Source organism: Epinephelus fuscoguttatus, linkage group LG2 (genome assembly GCF_011397635.1).
Source record: "Epinephelus fuscoguttatus linkage group LG2, E.fuscoguttatus.final_Chr_v1".
Taxonomy (NCBI): Eukaryota; Metazoa; Chordata; class Actinopteri; order Perciformes; family Serranidae; genus Epinephelus; species Epinephelus fuscoguttatus.
Window position 1 is genome coordinate 4,238,894 of NC_064753.1, and position 17,119 is coordinate 4,256,012.

A 17,119-nucleotide genomic window follows, 5' to 3' on the forward strand; every position below is an offset into this window, starting at 1 on the left:
TACTTTCCACCTTTTTTTTTTGTCCACCTTTTACTGTGTCAGTCTCCCCTTCAGCTCATGTTGAACCTCCCTAAGCCTCTCCTTGTTCCCTTGCTTGAACGCTAGCTTTTTCTGGTTGAGGAGCTGTTTGATGTTATTGTTAACCCAGGGTTTATTATTGGGGAAGCAGTCCTTCTTTTGGTCCCGGTAATCTTTTTTTAATTTTATAAGCTTGTTGCTTATCTTTGTTGCTGGTCTCAATAACCCCGTCCCCTTCCCCGTGACGTATGTGGTTTGTTCTTCTAGTCCAGCAAAGAAGTGGTACCATTCTGGAACTGTTTTTTCTGGCCCAGAGCCAGTTCTTTTGTCTGTCGAAACAGGAAAACTGGTTCCAAATTAAGCACTGGCCCCGAACCAGCACTGGAACTGCTTTGGTGGAAAAGGGGTATAAGTGTAGTGAGGGGGTCCGAGGACTGGTGAGCATCAGAGCCACTGTCTAGGACGAAACAACCAAGATCCAGGAATACATCAGGAAGATGGCCCCCAAAGATGAGCTGCAAAGTGAATACCTCAGGCAGCAGAAACCCCAGAATACAGAAGAGGAAGATGAATCATCATGGAAGAACAAGCCCCTAGGCAGCATGTACCACCGAAAGAATGTGGCTGGAAATGCCTGGACTCAAAGACAGTACAGAAGCACCAATCATGACAGCACAAGAACAAGCACTTAGAACAAGATCAATAGAAGCAGGGGTCTATCTCAGCAGACAGGACGCCAGGTGCAGGCTGTGCAAAGATGCTCGTGAGACAATTCAGCACATAATAGCGTTGTGTAAGATAGAGGTAGGAAGAGCGCACATGGACCATGATAAATAATTAGTGTTTTGTGTCCTTTCACATTCCTATTTTGAGTCATTTACACATTTGATGTACATGTCAGTGTAGTAAATAAATAAGTTTGTGTAGGTGTCCTTTTTATGAATCTGGTACCTTGATTTTTAAACCTGATAATGACATTATTAATTTGCACAAAAAAAACACACACATTGTTACCATACCTGCAGTATTTTTTTTTTTGACACCTGTGCACATTTCTTGGCTTTAATGGTAGCATAAATTGTGCATTAAAAGTGATATAAAGTGGTTTGCCAACAGTTATGTATTTAACATGGTGAGAAATTAATGAAATCAATTAAGTATTCGTTTTGATTTCAGAGGGTTTTCTAATTTCAAGTGTGATGCACCTCTTTTACACCTGTCACACCAGGGTTGAACTAGTGTACATGCAGATATAAACGCTTCATGTCCTATATTTACATCATGTCATCCCCAAAACATGCATCATTCCATGGCATTTTAATTTTTTTGCCCTATAATCTTCCTTGTGTTTCTATGCCATAGTATGTTTGAAATGAAGTAATCATGATACCCCAAAGCGGCTTTGTTAACTGTGTTTATAATTGTTATCTAATGATATACTGTACAATGAGGAATTCAGTTACATTACACTGGGTCTGGTGGTGTACAGCTTTCATAGAAATGTGAACACAGGCAGTATGTCACTTTTTGTAATGGAATTTTCACTCCAGGAAAAATCATCACATTTAAGTTGACAAAAGTATTTGTAGTTGGGCAAAGGATTGGAAAAAATACAAGATAATACAAACTCACATTAGTTGTTGCTGTCTACTGAACATGACATGTAAACACCCCTTCCTTTGCTCCGACAGGTTTGACACATATCGTAGTAAGGATGAGAGTCGCCGCCTTGCAAAGTATGTGGATGGTGTGGAGATGGGAGTCATACTGGCCATGGTGGTCAATGACGAGGGCTCCAACAACTTGGAGGACTCGGCCAAGAAGAGCCTCTCCAGGCTGGGCAGCCAACACATCAACAGTCTGGGATTTCGGTGAGCTCACAAAATATTGTTTTTGAAAACTAAATCACTTTTACCTCTGGCAATTTGTGATTGAAAATTTAACTTTAGTTTTCTGAAACAAAGATAAAACCAATGTTCATAGTCAAAGTAATAATAGATTGACAAAAGATGCTGATCAGTCACATGATGTCAAGAGAGAAAAGCACTATATTCTGTAGAGCATTCTTTTTATAGATTGCTGTGAATTAGAGTTGAATTATTTGCTGTGATGTTACAACCTCAGGTGAGTCACAGTGTATAATTGTCTTTTTAATTAATCCCTTTGTCTTTTTCTAATTACTGTAATCACTGAAGCTTCTAGGGACGTTTCGGTACTTAATGATTTTCAATACACTATTTCTTATTAACACCTGCATAATCTGTTAGAATTAATTTAAAAGCTCTGCTATACAGTTTTTTAACCTTATACTCTCAGTTAAATGTTTACTATTGAGGTCATAGGTGGTGTTACATAATATAGATTTTTTTATTCTCCCGATACACAAACATGTAACGGTGGACCAGGCGCTCCAGGGTCTTCATAATGTGTGATGTTAAGGCCACCAGTCAGTAGTAATTTAACTCAGCCGGGCGCCCCACTTTGGGCACCAGTACAAGACAAGATGTTTTTTACCGCACTGGGACTTTGCTTGTTTGAAAACTCCTGTTAAAGAGCCATGAAAGGGGCTCTGCTAGCTGTCTTTCAGGAGCCTTGGACACACTCCATCCGGGCCCGCAGCTTTCCCTGTACGCAGTCACCTGAGCTCTGCCCTCACCTCGTCTGCTGTAAAGGACAGTGGTAGTTGGCCGTGGGTAGTGGATGCACAAACATTAAATGCTGTCCAGCATAAAACCATTACCTGTCCTTTTAGCTCTGGTTTGGTCTCCAACAATTCCTGAGAAAAGTATCTGGCTCTGTCCACCAGCCAGGCCCGGAGTGGCTAATCGGGAGGACCGGCACATTTGGGCCGCGAGGGCCGGTGTTCAGTTTTTTTGTTTTTTTATTGGGCCAGTGTTCAGTTAGGACACTGGACTGCTACCGCTGTCCCTGGGACGCCTCCACTGTCAGCTTTTTTTTTTTTTTTTTTTTGCAGACTCACCCTGATGTGAATGTGCATGTGGGGTGTTCAGATGTAGCGTCTTTCACACGCACAAACCCATTACTTTCAATGTAGACGCGTGTCATGCGCGCTCACAACCCAAAGTGATGCTGTAGCTGCACGCATTCGGTGCGATGCTTGTTTTTTTGGCTGGCGCGCATCTCCACGGACCTGCTTCTCCTTCCAGTGTTGTGTCAGATCTCAGTTCCCCCTCGGGCTGTGTCTCTCCTACTGTTACCCACGGAGCTCTGCCCCATTTGAAAGGCGAAGGAACCCCGTATGTGGAAAGACGGCGCCTCCGAGATGTAGAATGTGCATTATAGATAACAGGATAAACAGGATAAATTTCAGTCCGGTTATCGTCAGTTACATTCCACAGAAACTGCACTTCTCAAGGTCTCCAATGACATCATGATGGCCTCCAATGCCGGTAAATCCACTATCCTGGTTCTGCTTGATCTCAGTGCAGCTTTTGACACTGTTGATCACCACATCCTTTTAGACAGGCTGAGGGACAGGATAGGAATCTCAGGGACCGCCCTTCATTGGTTTAAATCCTATCTGTCTGATCGATCCTTTTCTGTGGCTGTTGGCCCTCATAAATCAGAGTTTGCCCCCCTTTCTTGCGGGGTGCCCCATGGTTCAGTGCTTGGGCCTATCCTCTTTACGCTATACATGCTCCCTCTCAGAGATGTCATCAGCAATTTTGAAGGCATCTCATACCATATGTATGCGGATGACCTCCAGTTATATTTTTCTTTTAACCCTGATAGGACCAATGAATTGACTCACTGTATGATTGTATGAATGTAATTAAGGACTGGATCGCTACTAACTCCCTTCAGTTGAATGCAGCCAAAACTGAGATTTTAATTATTGCACCTGAAGCCTCAGCATCTAAAGTGGCCAGCTGCTTAGGGTCCCTCAGTGCAAATGTGTGCCCCAAGTTGAGAAACCTTGGGGTCACATTTGATCAGGCCATACTCTTTGATGACCACATCAAAACTGTCATTTGCTCCTGCTTTTTCCACCTCAAAAACATTTCCAAACTCAGATCCATGTTAACTCATTCCGAGCTAGAAATGATCATCCATGCTTTTATTTCCTCACGTCTGGATTACTGTAATTCTCTTTTCACCTGTCTAAATAAAACTTCATTAGACCGCCTCCAGCTGGTCCAGAACGCTGCCGCCAGGCTTCTGTCCAGATCTCATAAGTTCACTCATATCACTCCAGTCCTGGCATCGTTGCACTGGCTTCTTGTTAATTTCAGGATCCAGCACAAGATTTTAACCATCACTTACAGAGCCCTCCATGGTCAAGCACCTGCATACTTGACGGATCTGGTGTCCTTTCACTGTCCTGTCAGGTCACTGTGGTCTGCTGAAGGCCATCTACTTACTGTCCCTCACACAAGATTAAAGACCAAAGGTGATAGAGCCTTTAAGGCTGTTGCACCAAAATGGTGGAATGCACTACCTCATGAGCTGAGAGCGGCCTCTTCCATGGACATTTTTAAAAGGCAGTTAAAAACACATCTGTTTAGGCATGTGTTCCATTAATTGTCCATTTTATCATCTCTGTATTTCGCTGCACTTTAATTTTTTTATTTGTTTTTGTGTATTTGCATTGTTTCTGTTATTGTATTTTTTGTATTTTAATTTGTGAAGCACTTTGTGAGTCTCTCTGTGAGAAGTGCTATATAAATAAATTTACTTACTTACTTACTTATAGAAGAGAAACACACATTTCATTTCCGCTGGCTTGTATCATCAGAACAGACAAGTCCTGTGATTTTCAGCCTCCTTTCATATTTAATAGAGGGGGGACAATACCTGACAGTAATATTCTCAGCTGCCAGGATGCGCCTGCTGTAAAGGGTAAATATAATCATAGAAGGCTGAAAATCACAGTACATGTCTGTTCTGATTATACAAGTCAGCAGTGTAAAGCTCAAGCATGTGGGGGCCTCCTTTTATATTTAATAGAGGGGGGGGACTGTATCTAAAAGTACAGCTGTCAAGATGCCCCCCACCACAGGCCTTTGCCACCTTGGTCTCGAAAAAACCCAGGGAAAACCCTGAGAGATAGTGTTAGTAGAGAGTGCAACTCTTTTTATTTTATTTTTTACTTTTTCAGATTTAATATTTAATATTTTTATTTATTCTTTTATTTCATTTTTAAGGTTTTGATATCTGTGAGCACTTATTTGAACAGAATATAGGTTCTGATATTGTTGAAAAGGATGTTGTGTTGTAAAGAATAATGTTGGAGATGTGCACTCATGTTGAAATAAATCTACATTGTGAAGCAACCCTTACTTAACCCTTACTTACTGAATTGGAAATATTTTAGAAAAATACACTGAATTACAAGGCTTTAGAGAACAGTGCACTATTGTAGACTTAACATGTAAGGTTATAATAGGTTGTGATCTAAAGTTGGCCAGTCTGAGGCATGAAACTCCAGGGCTGAAAATGAGTCCCACTCCGGCCCTGCCACCAGCCAGTCTCTAACTGTGTCTCTCAGCTGATATGAAAACAACAAAGTAGAGGACCTTTAGTCAGCCCTACCTAGCAGCAAAAGTGTAGACATAAGACCTTGATACACACACGTGGGGAAATATGTCATTTAAAGTACCTTTGTGCCTTTTATGCTGTATCTCACACTGCAAAAAATGTGTAGGAAAGTGTGTGTGTGTGTGTGTGTGTGTGTGTTTGTGTGTGTGTGAGTGAGTGTGTGAGTGAGTGAGTGAGTGAGTGAGTGAGAGAGAGAGAGAGAGAGAGAGAGAGAGAGAGAGAGAGAGAGAATTGGTATGTTAGGAATGCATGGGAAATGGAAACTGAATCATGCCGTAATAACAAAATCCCTGGAGAGGTCTTAGATTTTCTGACATCAGGGCTATCAGAGTGGATAAAACTGAGAAGACCTGCACACTGACAAATTCCTCAAACAAGACTCAACTGTGCTCCTTTGTTTTTCTTAAAAAGAATGCAGAACCATTGGATAGGTGACTTTGCCTAGTAAACCACAAACTTGTGTGAATGTGTTTTGTTTTTCACAGTGCTGATTAAGTACAATGTCAGAGACCTTACTGTGGAGAGAAGATCCTGGTGAATCCTGGCTGGCCCTGTGGTTAGCTTCCAAACCAGGCGGTCTTATGAAACTTAAAGACGGCCTATTATGCTTTTGGGTTTTTCCCTATTCTTTAGTGATTTATATGACATTTTTTATCGTCCAGGCTAAAGGGAGCTGTCTCTCCCCATAGACACATACTGTAGCTCCTTGGCTGCCTGAAACGCCTGGTTTGCATTCCTGCCTTTACTTCCGTAACTTGGTTGCATCACTATGTAACACATGATCTATGCACACAATGCCCACCTGTGGGCCACTGAGCTGACCCTCAAACAAACCGAAACAAACAGAGCTGGAGCAGCAGGGCAGAGTTTGAACTGTTGAGGAGCTGTTGGGGAGATTTGTGACTGCAAATTACCCTTGTTTGGACTGCCAAAGGATGAAGAGATGAAGAATAAGTTGTTGGAATTTATTTATACCACTATTCCTCAACAGGGCTCAACAATAACGATTGCCCAATTGCCCGGAGCAAGTAAAACTCAAGGTCGGGTATGTAAACTAACAACTCACCTGCCCGATCGGGCAAGTTGCTAAAAATAGTAAAAGTTAATAACTAATTGATAAAATAAATGTATTTTAAAACGTGCTCTTCGGCTCTGATGCAGCGGTCTTTCTGCCTGAAGTCACAGGCACAGCTGTGTAACAATGTCCTGCCCACAGCCCCCATTGATATTATTTTGCGCGACGGACGTTTCATATAATAACATAACTAATATACTATTTATGGTGTTATGTCATCGTGTCATTTCTGCCTCTACATGGTCACGCGTTAACAATTCTCCTCTGCTCTCTGTATCGTGCACAGCGGAGTTCCGCCACACACACAGGTGATCACGCTAGAGCGGCTCGGGCCACATTTTCCTGACCCAACCTGACCCCGAGCCCGGTGCAGTTTGTCAGCTGACAAAGTTATTGTTATGGACACTGTGTAAATAACCAACAGACTGCTGTTACGCACAGACAAACACGCTGCTCGCACAGCAGCGCAGCACGGCACTCGTGCTGAGCTTGTCTTGCGTTCAGGCGTTGTCACATAAATAACAACTTCCAGCACAAATAGGTCTTAGCACAAAACAGCAGCATGTCAAGTGACTTTTTACTTTTATTATATTCAATAAAATTGTATGTTCCTAAATCTTGAGACACCTCATATGTAAGCTAGACAGACATTTTACCTGCTCATTACTGTGCACAAATGTACTGTACGTACTTAGTCCTAAAGAGCCCTTCTGGTGCCAGTAGATACATAGAAACATCCCAGCAGGCTGTGCTTTGCAAGCATACAAAAAAGTTTCACGCATGTGAAAATTATTTTTCATGCGTGTGCTTCACCTCCGCTGCTACAGCTCCATCCTAGGGGAAACACTGTTGTGTGCGTTTTGTGCAACAGGTGGATGTGGTAGTCTACTGGTAGACTAGAGAGAGAGCTAAGTAGCATTGAAGTAGAGTAGAGCAGGGCAGAGAGATGGAAGCAAAATATATTAAACCCGGTGTTAATACAGCAGAACTGGAGAAAGGGGTGAAAAATAAATAGAGGCGGGCATGGCTCAAGTAGGACGCAAAATTATAGACGGAGAACGATTGACAAATTTTTCACTTTAAGCCCTGACACTGTCATTTTTGTGTAGGAATTAAGCTACAATACATGACATATGTTGTTTTAATTAATAAATACAGTGTGAATAAAGATTACATAACATAAAAATAACTGCAGTCTTTGTTATTTGATAGCCGTTTAAATTAAACATTTTATATATATATATATATATATATATATATATATATATATATATATATATATATTTTATTGATTTTAATTTTCAGAATGCAAAAGGAAACAGAAAAACAAAACAGGACAACAGAAAGAAAGTCAAACATACAAACAAACAAAGAAACTCCATTCCTGTGTTAGGTCACAAGTTTTCAAGGAAAAGGGGGTTGATGAGAAAATACATTCTTAAATCTTAAATTAAAATTACAAAATCAATTGGAATTCATTCTGAGAGTTAATCCACCCCTCTCATTTCATATGGCAGATCCTCTAAAATTGGTTGCCAGATTTAAAAAAAAAAAAAAAAAAGTATTGTTCCCCCCTAAGGTAGCAGAGAAACTTTCCATTGGTAAGACCTTATAAATTTCTCTGTACCACTGTGTTACTGTTGGGGGTTTGTCTTTAATCCATTGGAACAAAATACATCGTCTAGCTAGTAACAGGAGTTTTGTTATAAGAGTGTACTGAGAGGGGTTAAGATCGAGACCTTCTAGAGAGAATCCCAACAGAAACAATGCAGTTTCCCTTTTAATGTCCATGCCCAAGATTGTACAAAGCTCTTTTTTAATATTTTTCCAAAAATGTGCAATAAAAGGGCATTTCCATATTAAGTGAAAATAAGTTCCCAACTCTTTCTTACATTTTTTACACATGGGAGATATATTGGAGTTGCATTTATTGAGAAACTGGGGTGTACGTTGTAGCCTGTGAAATATACGGTATTGGCTCTCATTTAACCGATTACATAAGAATATTTTACTTGACAGTGAAAATATCTTAGACCACTCTTCCTGGCTAGATTGGATTCCTAGGTCCTTCTCCCATGTACTAATAATTTTATCAATGTTATATTTGTCCAAGGACTGTAGCTTCTGATAAAAAATGGAAATAAACTTTTTTGTAATATTTGGAATGAGAAGAAGGTCATCAAGAGTGCTCCTAACGTACTTATCATCAGGAAACTTGCAGGCAGAGAATATAAAATGTCTAATCTGTAAATATGCAAAAAAGAATGTGAAGGATATTCCATATTTAATCTGAAGTTGCTGAAAAGACATAATTGTTTCTGCTTCAAACAGGTCTCCGATTGTTTTAATACCCTTTGTAAACCACTCTTCAAAAACCCCTTTCCCTTGTCCAGGTAAAAAGAACAATTTTTACAGGGCAAGTAAAAACTGACTTTGGGCAAGTAGATCTCTGACCAACTTGCCCGACCGGGCAAGTGAATAAAATCCTTAGCGTTGAACCCTGCTCAACAATATAACCTGGACATTTTATTGTCCTCCCTCTGTTTTCCTGAGTACTGCTTCACAAACTGGCAACAGTTAACAACTGGATTTTTCACAGCAGTTAGCCTACTCCTGAAAAACAGGGCACAGCAGAACTGGAGAAAGGGGTGAAAAATAAATAGAGGCGGGCATGGCTCAAGTAGGACGCAAAATTATAGACGGAGAACGATTGACAAATTTTTCACTTTAAGCCCTGACACTGTCATTTTTGTGTAGGAATTAAGCTACAATACAATACAATACATATACAATACAATACATACAATACATACAATACATACTCCTGAAAAACAGGGCAGTTCACTTTGTTGGACAAATCTGGACAATCAGGATCACAACCTGTAAGTATGCTTTATGAGTTTGGAAGTTGTTATTTAAAAATAAACAAGGAATCTACTTCTGAGTGAAGTGTGGGGTAGGTGGCTGTAGGAGCTAACGTTAGGCTGTACACCAGAGATGGGGGACTCGAGTCACATGACTTGACTCGAGTCAGACTCGAGTTGCAAATATGATGACTTGAGACTTGCTTGACTAATGTTGATAAAAGACTCGACTTGACTTTGACTTTGTATTCATGATTTAAGACTTGACTTTGACTTGAGATAGATGACTCGAAAGGACTTGGCTTTAATTCAATACTAAAGGCACGCTAAGCACCATTGGGCGTCACTTCTGTTTATGTTCAACAATGTTATCAAACACAACGGAGCTAGCTCCCCCCTCCCCCCCTTCTCCTCCGTGACTCTGTCATGAATGAGCGATAGCTGCTAGTTACCCTAGATTTACACACCTGTGTACCCAACATGAAAATTCACCAATTATCTACTCACCCTTATGCCGATGTAGAACGTGCTAGAAATGGTGTTTTTGGGACTGTGATTATTCCGGTCGTAGAGTTGTCAAATAGTCTCGTAAAAAAGTAAATCTACTGCATATCTCAAATATCTAGTACAGCCGAACTATCATGTTGTTATTGTTATTATTATTGTTGTTGTTGTTGTTATTATTATTATTGGTGGGAAATTATAACAGAGGAATATATTTGCTGTTTTAAAATCAAGAACACTTTCGTATTTTTGTGTGTATACAGGACATTGTTGAATCAGGGAATTCGTGTGTCCACCACGACAAAGGATCCTAATTGACTTTACATTGGCATTGTTTCCGTGGTACCGGCACGTAATTTCAACCCATTACGTGCTGCCACCACGGAATGCGGTGTTAAGAGGACGTGGTCATTTCAAGTATTTCTGTGAGATCAGGTTGCTCATTACATGTCATAAAAACGTACTCTTCTTCAATTCTATGCCATAAGGGTCCTTTGTCATACCTATAAATGTTGTGGATGTTCTGCAGGGTGTACGGATTCAAGCAATTAAGCTCTAGGCCTGGATGGTGTAACATGTAGGATGAATTGGAACCTGATTTATTCCCCCAAAACCTAATAAGTAAAAAAAAAAAAGGCTCAGGAGACAACATCACTGCATAGAAGAAATATTGATTCAGGAAGCAACATGTGTTTTGCCATGAAACTTTGATTTTATATAAAAGATGTGGAGAAACTACAAAAAATACATTGGTCCACTGAACATATTGTAGATTACAAACATAAGGTGAACATGATTATAAAATGCAGCTACATTTTAGAAGAATGGTGTCAGTAAACATGACAGCTAAGACATCTAGGAATTTGGATGTTTTTGTTCCTGTATACTACAGAAATCTGTCATCTCAATCTACTATAGTAAAATTGCTGAAACCCGTGTGGTTTTGACAGGGAATGTGTGAGTAGCCCAATATATGATAACTTTGGTATTATTAACTAACACAGGCTATGTTAATCTAATCTTAGATAAGCCTGCTTAGATTAAAAAAAGAAGTTATGCTTTACACCACTGCATATAACAGGTGAGTGCTATTATGTTTCCACATAATGTAGGCTAGTAATTGTATTTTGAGAAACCTTTTGAACTCTTTTGCAGCATGTTTTCAACTTCACTCACTCAGTTGTTACTGTGATGTAATGTCAGATAAGTTACAGTTATCATGTTATGGCTGAAATATAAGACAGCTACAAAATAAAACCTTACCACTGTGAAACGTCCTGCTACAGTCTTTACAGCAAAGGTGGTTCGGGTCTATTGTGTTTCTTCATGTTGAGGGTCCGACTGCAGCTTAAATTAATTAGGGAGAACTGATGGCCTTGTTAGCGTAGCCAAAATGGGGCCTGAAATTTCTGATATCTGCTCTAAGCGTTGCACCAATCACAACAGACTGATGAGCTGACCTATCACAGCAGACTGGGCTGCTGGGGAGGCAAGACATAAGCTCAAACAGTGTTTCAGACAGAGGTGCTGCTGAAATGGGCAGTAGTATAAGAGAAATAATGTGTATTTTGAACATTAAAGCACCTAAATCTATTCCACTAGACCCCAATATTACAAATATGACCCTGAAAATGAGCACAATACGACTTTTTTAATGCTGCAGAGGAGACCGCAGGAAACACTGAGAGGGTTTCATAAAAAAACATGAGGACAGCATGAGTTAACATTTCATTTACTAATTTGCACTTTGCTCCACAGTTGTGGATGCTGTAGAGGACAGAGTAAATGGATGGGAGGGATGGTAGGGCGACAGAGGGATTCCTGCCTAATGACTCTTGTCGCCTTGTCTCCACATTTTTGCCAACAGGCCAACACTGGTGTCATCAGGAGAGAGGTGGTGTAATTTGTGGCACACCCAGACATTTTAATAAGCTGGAATTTATGAGACAGTGTTGACTCTGCAATACATTCTCAGTTATGTAATTTGCATATGTTTACTGCAGCTGCCATAGAGGAGCTGGTTGCAGCAGAGAAAAGCACAGCAACACACCTAAGTAAAATTCACTTAAACTCACCTGGGGAATGTATGCAGATGTGGTTTCAAGTCATGGGATATTATTTGTGTGCCAACCAAACTGTGTTGGTGTCACAAAGGGCTGGGTATTGGTACTTGATATCTTTAAGCAGTGGTGGCCTTGGTACATTTGGTGCCCTAGGCGAGCCTACCTATTGACACTGCGAAGCAGTCTCTTTGGATAAAAAACATTTTAAATATATGAATGTATTATATATGTGTATATATATATATATATATATATATATATATACATATATATAGCAATTCCAGGGTTTAAGACAGCATGGGCCTAAGTTGAAAGCTGAGTAGGATAAAGACCTTTGAGAGTTTAGGACGACAGCATTAAAGATTACCAACAGGTTTTATGACAATCAGACAGATGCTCATTCATTTACGTCCAAATTTCTACCCAGCGACGCTCTTATTTGAAAACATTGTTGTTTCCTGTTGGTAAACTACAGAAACGTTTTGGGGACATGCTTCAAAGGCTTAGTTTAAAAAGTCCACACAGTTTGGTAACGTTTGAACAAACCCTCACTGATTTATGGCCAAATTTTGCGAAAGACCACCGCACTTGTTTGGAACTTGTGGCGCCCCCCATTAACCTATGTCAAAATAATTTCACACAAGTGGTTCATCATTATTACTTAACATACCGTGCAAGTTTTATAATGATTGGACAATCCATTTCTGATTTATAGTCTGATTTGTGTTATCACATGCCCATTTTTTGTCTTTGTGGTGCCCCTTAGTTGCAACATAAATGTCATGATTTCATGATATGTTCCTGGTACCTGTTAAGACATTATGTGCAAGTTTTGTGATGATTGACTCAAACGATGTGGAGTTATGTGCTGAGCCATGCCCCCTCTAGAGTCCATTGGTCTATAGATTCAAATGCAATGAGATATCAATTACAGTTAAAGCATTGGTGATAAACTTCTGAAAAAAAAAAATCTCACATCATTCTGCTGATTTCAGGTATATTGTCAAATATTTGGTGACATTTGTTTTATAATAAGATGAAATATAAAATGTTGCAGCATGGCAGAGTTTTGTCACAATTCAGTGAATGTGCTGAAAAAAAATCAGCTATGGAGGACATACTAGGGATTTATTATGATTTTTTGGAATATAGAATGTATGGAAATTTAAATTTATTGTAATAAGCCATGCCCTCTTTTAGCAGTCATTTCCAAATTTTGTGCATTGACTGGGACATGATCCTAAATGGTGCAAACATAATTTTGTACAAATCTCTGTAGATGATTATGAGATACAAACTTTTTGCATTTCTAGTGCCCACTAGTGGTCAATTAGAATGAAACTTTCAGGGTATGATTCAGGTTTTTATGTGGACATTTCATTTAAGTTTTGTAATGATTGGCTCAATGGTTAAGGAGTAAGGTCCCTTTATGGGCTAAGCCACCCCCTCTCTAAAGTTCATTGGTCAATGTCATCAAAACACAATGAGATATCAAAAAGCTTTTTTCATAACTTTTAATAAGTTTGGTTGAATGATGATCCACAGACTCTTTGACTACAAATTAGACCTACAGTTTAGGAAGGGATGCCAAAAATGTGTTTTACAAAAAATCCAAAATGGCAGTATATGTAGTCAGGTTCTTAACACATTCATAGAAAACATTCAGCTGGACATGTGTGTCGAATTTCAAGTCAATCCAAAGTGCGAGGGGCTGGCCTTTCAAAACAAAATTTCTTCGACCTTAATCTTAGCGCCTCCATCTGGCCGATTGGCGTTATATTTCTTGAGCACCATTTGCTTACAACTTCCAATTATTATTGGTGTTAATTTCATATCTCTACAATGTACCATCTCACAGGAATTTGCAAAAACACATCACACATTTAAGCCTTCGGGCTTAAAACCCTTAATTAGTGGCTCTCAACACTGTAGTATAGTGCCGTGCACTTACACTGTTGCTTGGAAGTCAGTGATACGGAGGCGGAGTGATGTATCAAGCTCAAGTCCTGTGAACTGTCTGAGTGTACATTCCGCGGTGGATTTGAATGTTCAATAAAGTACTGAGGTATGAAGTCAAAGTTAAAGGGATAGTGCACCCAACAATGAAAATTCAGCCATTATCTACTCGCCCATATGCCGACGGAGACTCAGGTGAAGTTTTAGAGTCCTCACATCCCTTGCGGAGGTCAGCAGGGGGAGCGGCTAGCACACCCAATGGCTGACGGCGCCCTAGACTAACGTCCAAGAATACAAAATTGAAACCACAAAATGTCTCCAACATCTGTAGTGATCCAAGTGTTCTGAAGCCCCGACATAAAAAGTTGTTTCGAAAAACGTCATATGAACTCTGTTTTCAGCCTCAGCTACAGGCTACAGTGAGGCTGAAAACAGAGTTCAAATGACGTTTTTCAAAACAACTTTTTATGTCAGGGGTTCAGGACACTTGGATCACTTCGGATGGGCATGTTGGAGATACTTTGTGGTTTCAATTTTGTGTTCTTGGACCTTAGTCTGGGTCGCCGTCAGCCATTAGGTGTGCTAGCTGCTCCCCCCGCCAATCTCCGCAAGGGATATGAGGACTCTAAAACTTCACCTGAGTCTCCGTCAGCATATGAGTGAGTAGATAATGGCTGAACTTTCATTTTTGGGTGCACTATCCCTTTAAGCGCCTGACTGTCCATTTTACACGCCAAGTACCCCAGTCATGTGAGACTACAACACACACATGATTTTATGCTAATGCAGAGGTGGAAGAGGTAGGGCCTGGGTCAATGACGTATAAGGATTTTCAACAGGCCAATTTTAAAATAGAAAAAATAGGAATATCTAATGCCATTGTTCAAACATTAAGAATTTGTTTTGTTTTGTACCCATAAATTCATATGAATTCTTTAAATTAAGTGATTTTAGTGTTTTTTCATCTCAATGAATTGGCCGTGGCCTTAAAAAAATGTCATGTGGTGCGACCGTGATTTATCTTAAATTAATTAATTTCCTTAATATACTTAAATTTTATTTTACAAGTTCTCTGTAATTTAAAGTGTTTAGAAACAAAGTATTTGTATTTCTTCGAGTTTTTGTAAGTAATGATCTCATATTTTGTTCTATAATGTCACAATCCCCCTCTTAAATGTAGTTCAGACTTATTTATTCTGTAAATCGCATAAAACTGATAAAAATCTTTTAAGAATACCATTCAACTAAACATAGTGTATCAGGGATTAATATGTCTGCATCAGAAATTAGGTATTTTATTTTGAATTAATTGCAGTTAATGCTATTATTGGTCGCACCACATGAGGAGTGGTCGCTCCAGATGACAAATATATGACATAAGGATATGAATATCCTTAAAAATCCATTTAAAAAGATCAACACAATAAATTCCAAGCAAAAATAGTTCAAACTATATTTTATTTAATGTTCTCTGGTCCACAAACATTTCATAAACACTTTTTTTAAATAAAACAAACATCTAATCAAACATTTCATAAACATGTTTTTAATAACACAAATAGGCTATTTAATCAAACATTTCATGAACACTTTTTTAATAAAACAAACATTTAATCAAACATTTAATCAAGCTTAACAAACATTTAATCAAACTTAACATTTAATCAAATCTAATCATCAAGCTGATGATTTGGAATGTCCGCGTGAAAGTGGGACATGCTTTTACTGCTGGCACTTTTTCAGCCCCAGGCATTCCTGAACTTCGCCCAGTCTTGGCTGCTCAACTTTGAGTAGCGTGAGGTTGCTGGCTCAGGTTCTGCGATGACAGCATGAACATCTTTTTGCATGTAAAAAATGATAGCAGGAGTTTGTGGCCACATGAATACGTTTTTTTCACCTGACTGCCGCATGGAGCTAACTTGGACTTCCTCTCCCACAACCTGAAGCACCTGGCAATCACGAACTTGCCCTTCAAGTCTTGAAGACTAGCTTGTTCCCTTGGTGGCTCAAGAGTGCTTGGATCTTCAGTGTGGTATATCTTGTTTTCTCTTAGATCCACTTTTACTGGCTGGTAACACAGGCATGTCTTCATTTCTGTATGTTTGCAGAAGCATGACACCTCTCTATGACTTATGTGTGCAGCTTGTGAAGACAAAACCTGGTGTATCTTCAAGGTTCCCTTCACAGCCGTCAATTTTTCTGGAATCATCTCATCATATTTCTTAATGCTCTCTTCGCTTATCCAATGGTGAGTAATGGTTGACCCCGATTTTTTGGCCAGCAGAGTCTGCAGTTCGCCTCCTCGACGAACATAGAGATCTGCATCCCTCTTTATGGCACCACCAATGCCATCTGGGGCACCCTTTCCATGGGACCTTTCGGAATAGTTCCATGTGATATTCTTGAATCCAGAAAGAAAAGGCACAGTACTCAGGAGGTAGAAGTTGGCTTTGTTCCTGTACTGTGTAACAGGTCCATCACTAATAACATGAAAAACAGTAATCTGTGGACACGTTGCCCGTAGCTCTTTCAGTATGGGCTCCAGGTGTGCCCACACTGCCCGCTCATCATGTCGAAGGCTGTCTGACAGTGTTGCATATGATTTGGTACCATGGACTGTGTAGAGGACAGCGGTGTGTATTGCTTTCGGCTGCCTCCAAAATGATATGCTTGTATTTCTGTGCTGATCTTGCAAGCATAGTTTTCTGAAAAATCAATATGAAGAACAGCTTCAGATTCTGTGAGATTGTGTTTAAGGTCATGAAACTGCTCTGCTTGATGGATCCAGTTGAACTGGTGTATAGCTAAAGCTTCTAGCTTTGAGTGGAACAGTTCTTTTAAGTCCTGGATTGTCCCTGTGTGTTTTTGTTTAAAAACATTTGCGAAAGTTTTCTCTCCATTTGTTGAAGTTACCCGCTCCCATTGTTCCCAAGAAACCTCAGTGCAGTCAGTCTTAGCAAAATCAACTTCATTAAAGCAGCACTTTGTGCATACACGATCCATGCATGCTTTGTTTTTAGGGTCACACACAATCATACTCAGTAACTCTGAGATGCTGGTTGTCTTCAACAGCCCTCTCT

At 39.8% G+C, this 17,119-nt stretch overlaps 1 protein-coding gene across 2 annotated transcripts in view; it reads left to right on the forward strand.

The window, feature by feature from the left end:
• LOC125904965 (cell migration-inducing and hyaluronan-binding protein-like) overlaps nt 1–17,119 on the forward strand; it is a 430,780-nt gene that overhangs the window by 221,768 nt on the left and 191,893 nt on the right. For both annotated transcript variants that reach the window (XM_049602687.1, XM_049602695.1), the window contains one exon: nt 1,710–1,889. In XM_049602687.1, the coding sequence (XP_049458644.1) occupies nt 1,710–1,889 (180 nt within the window). The remainder of the gene's footprint in view (nt 1–1,709; nt 1,890–17,119) is intronic.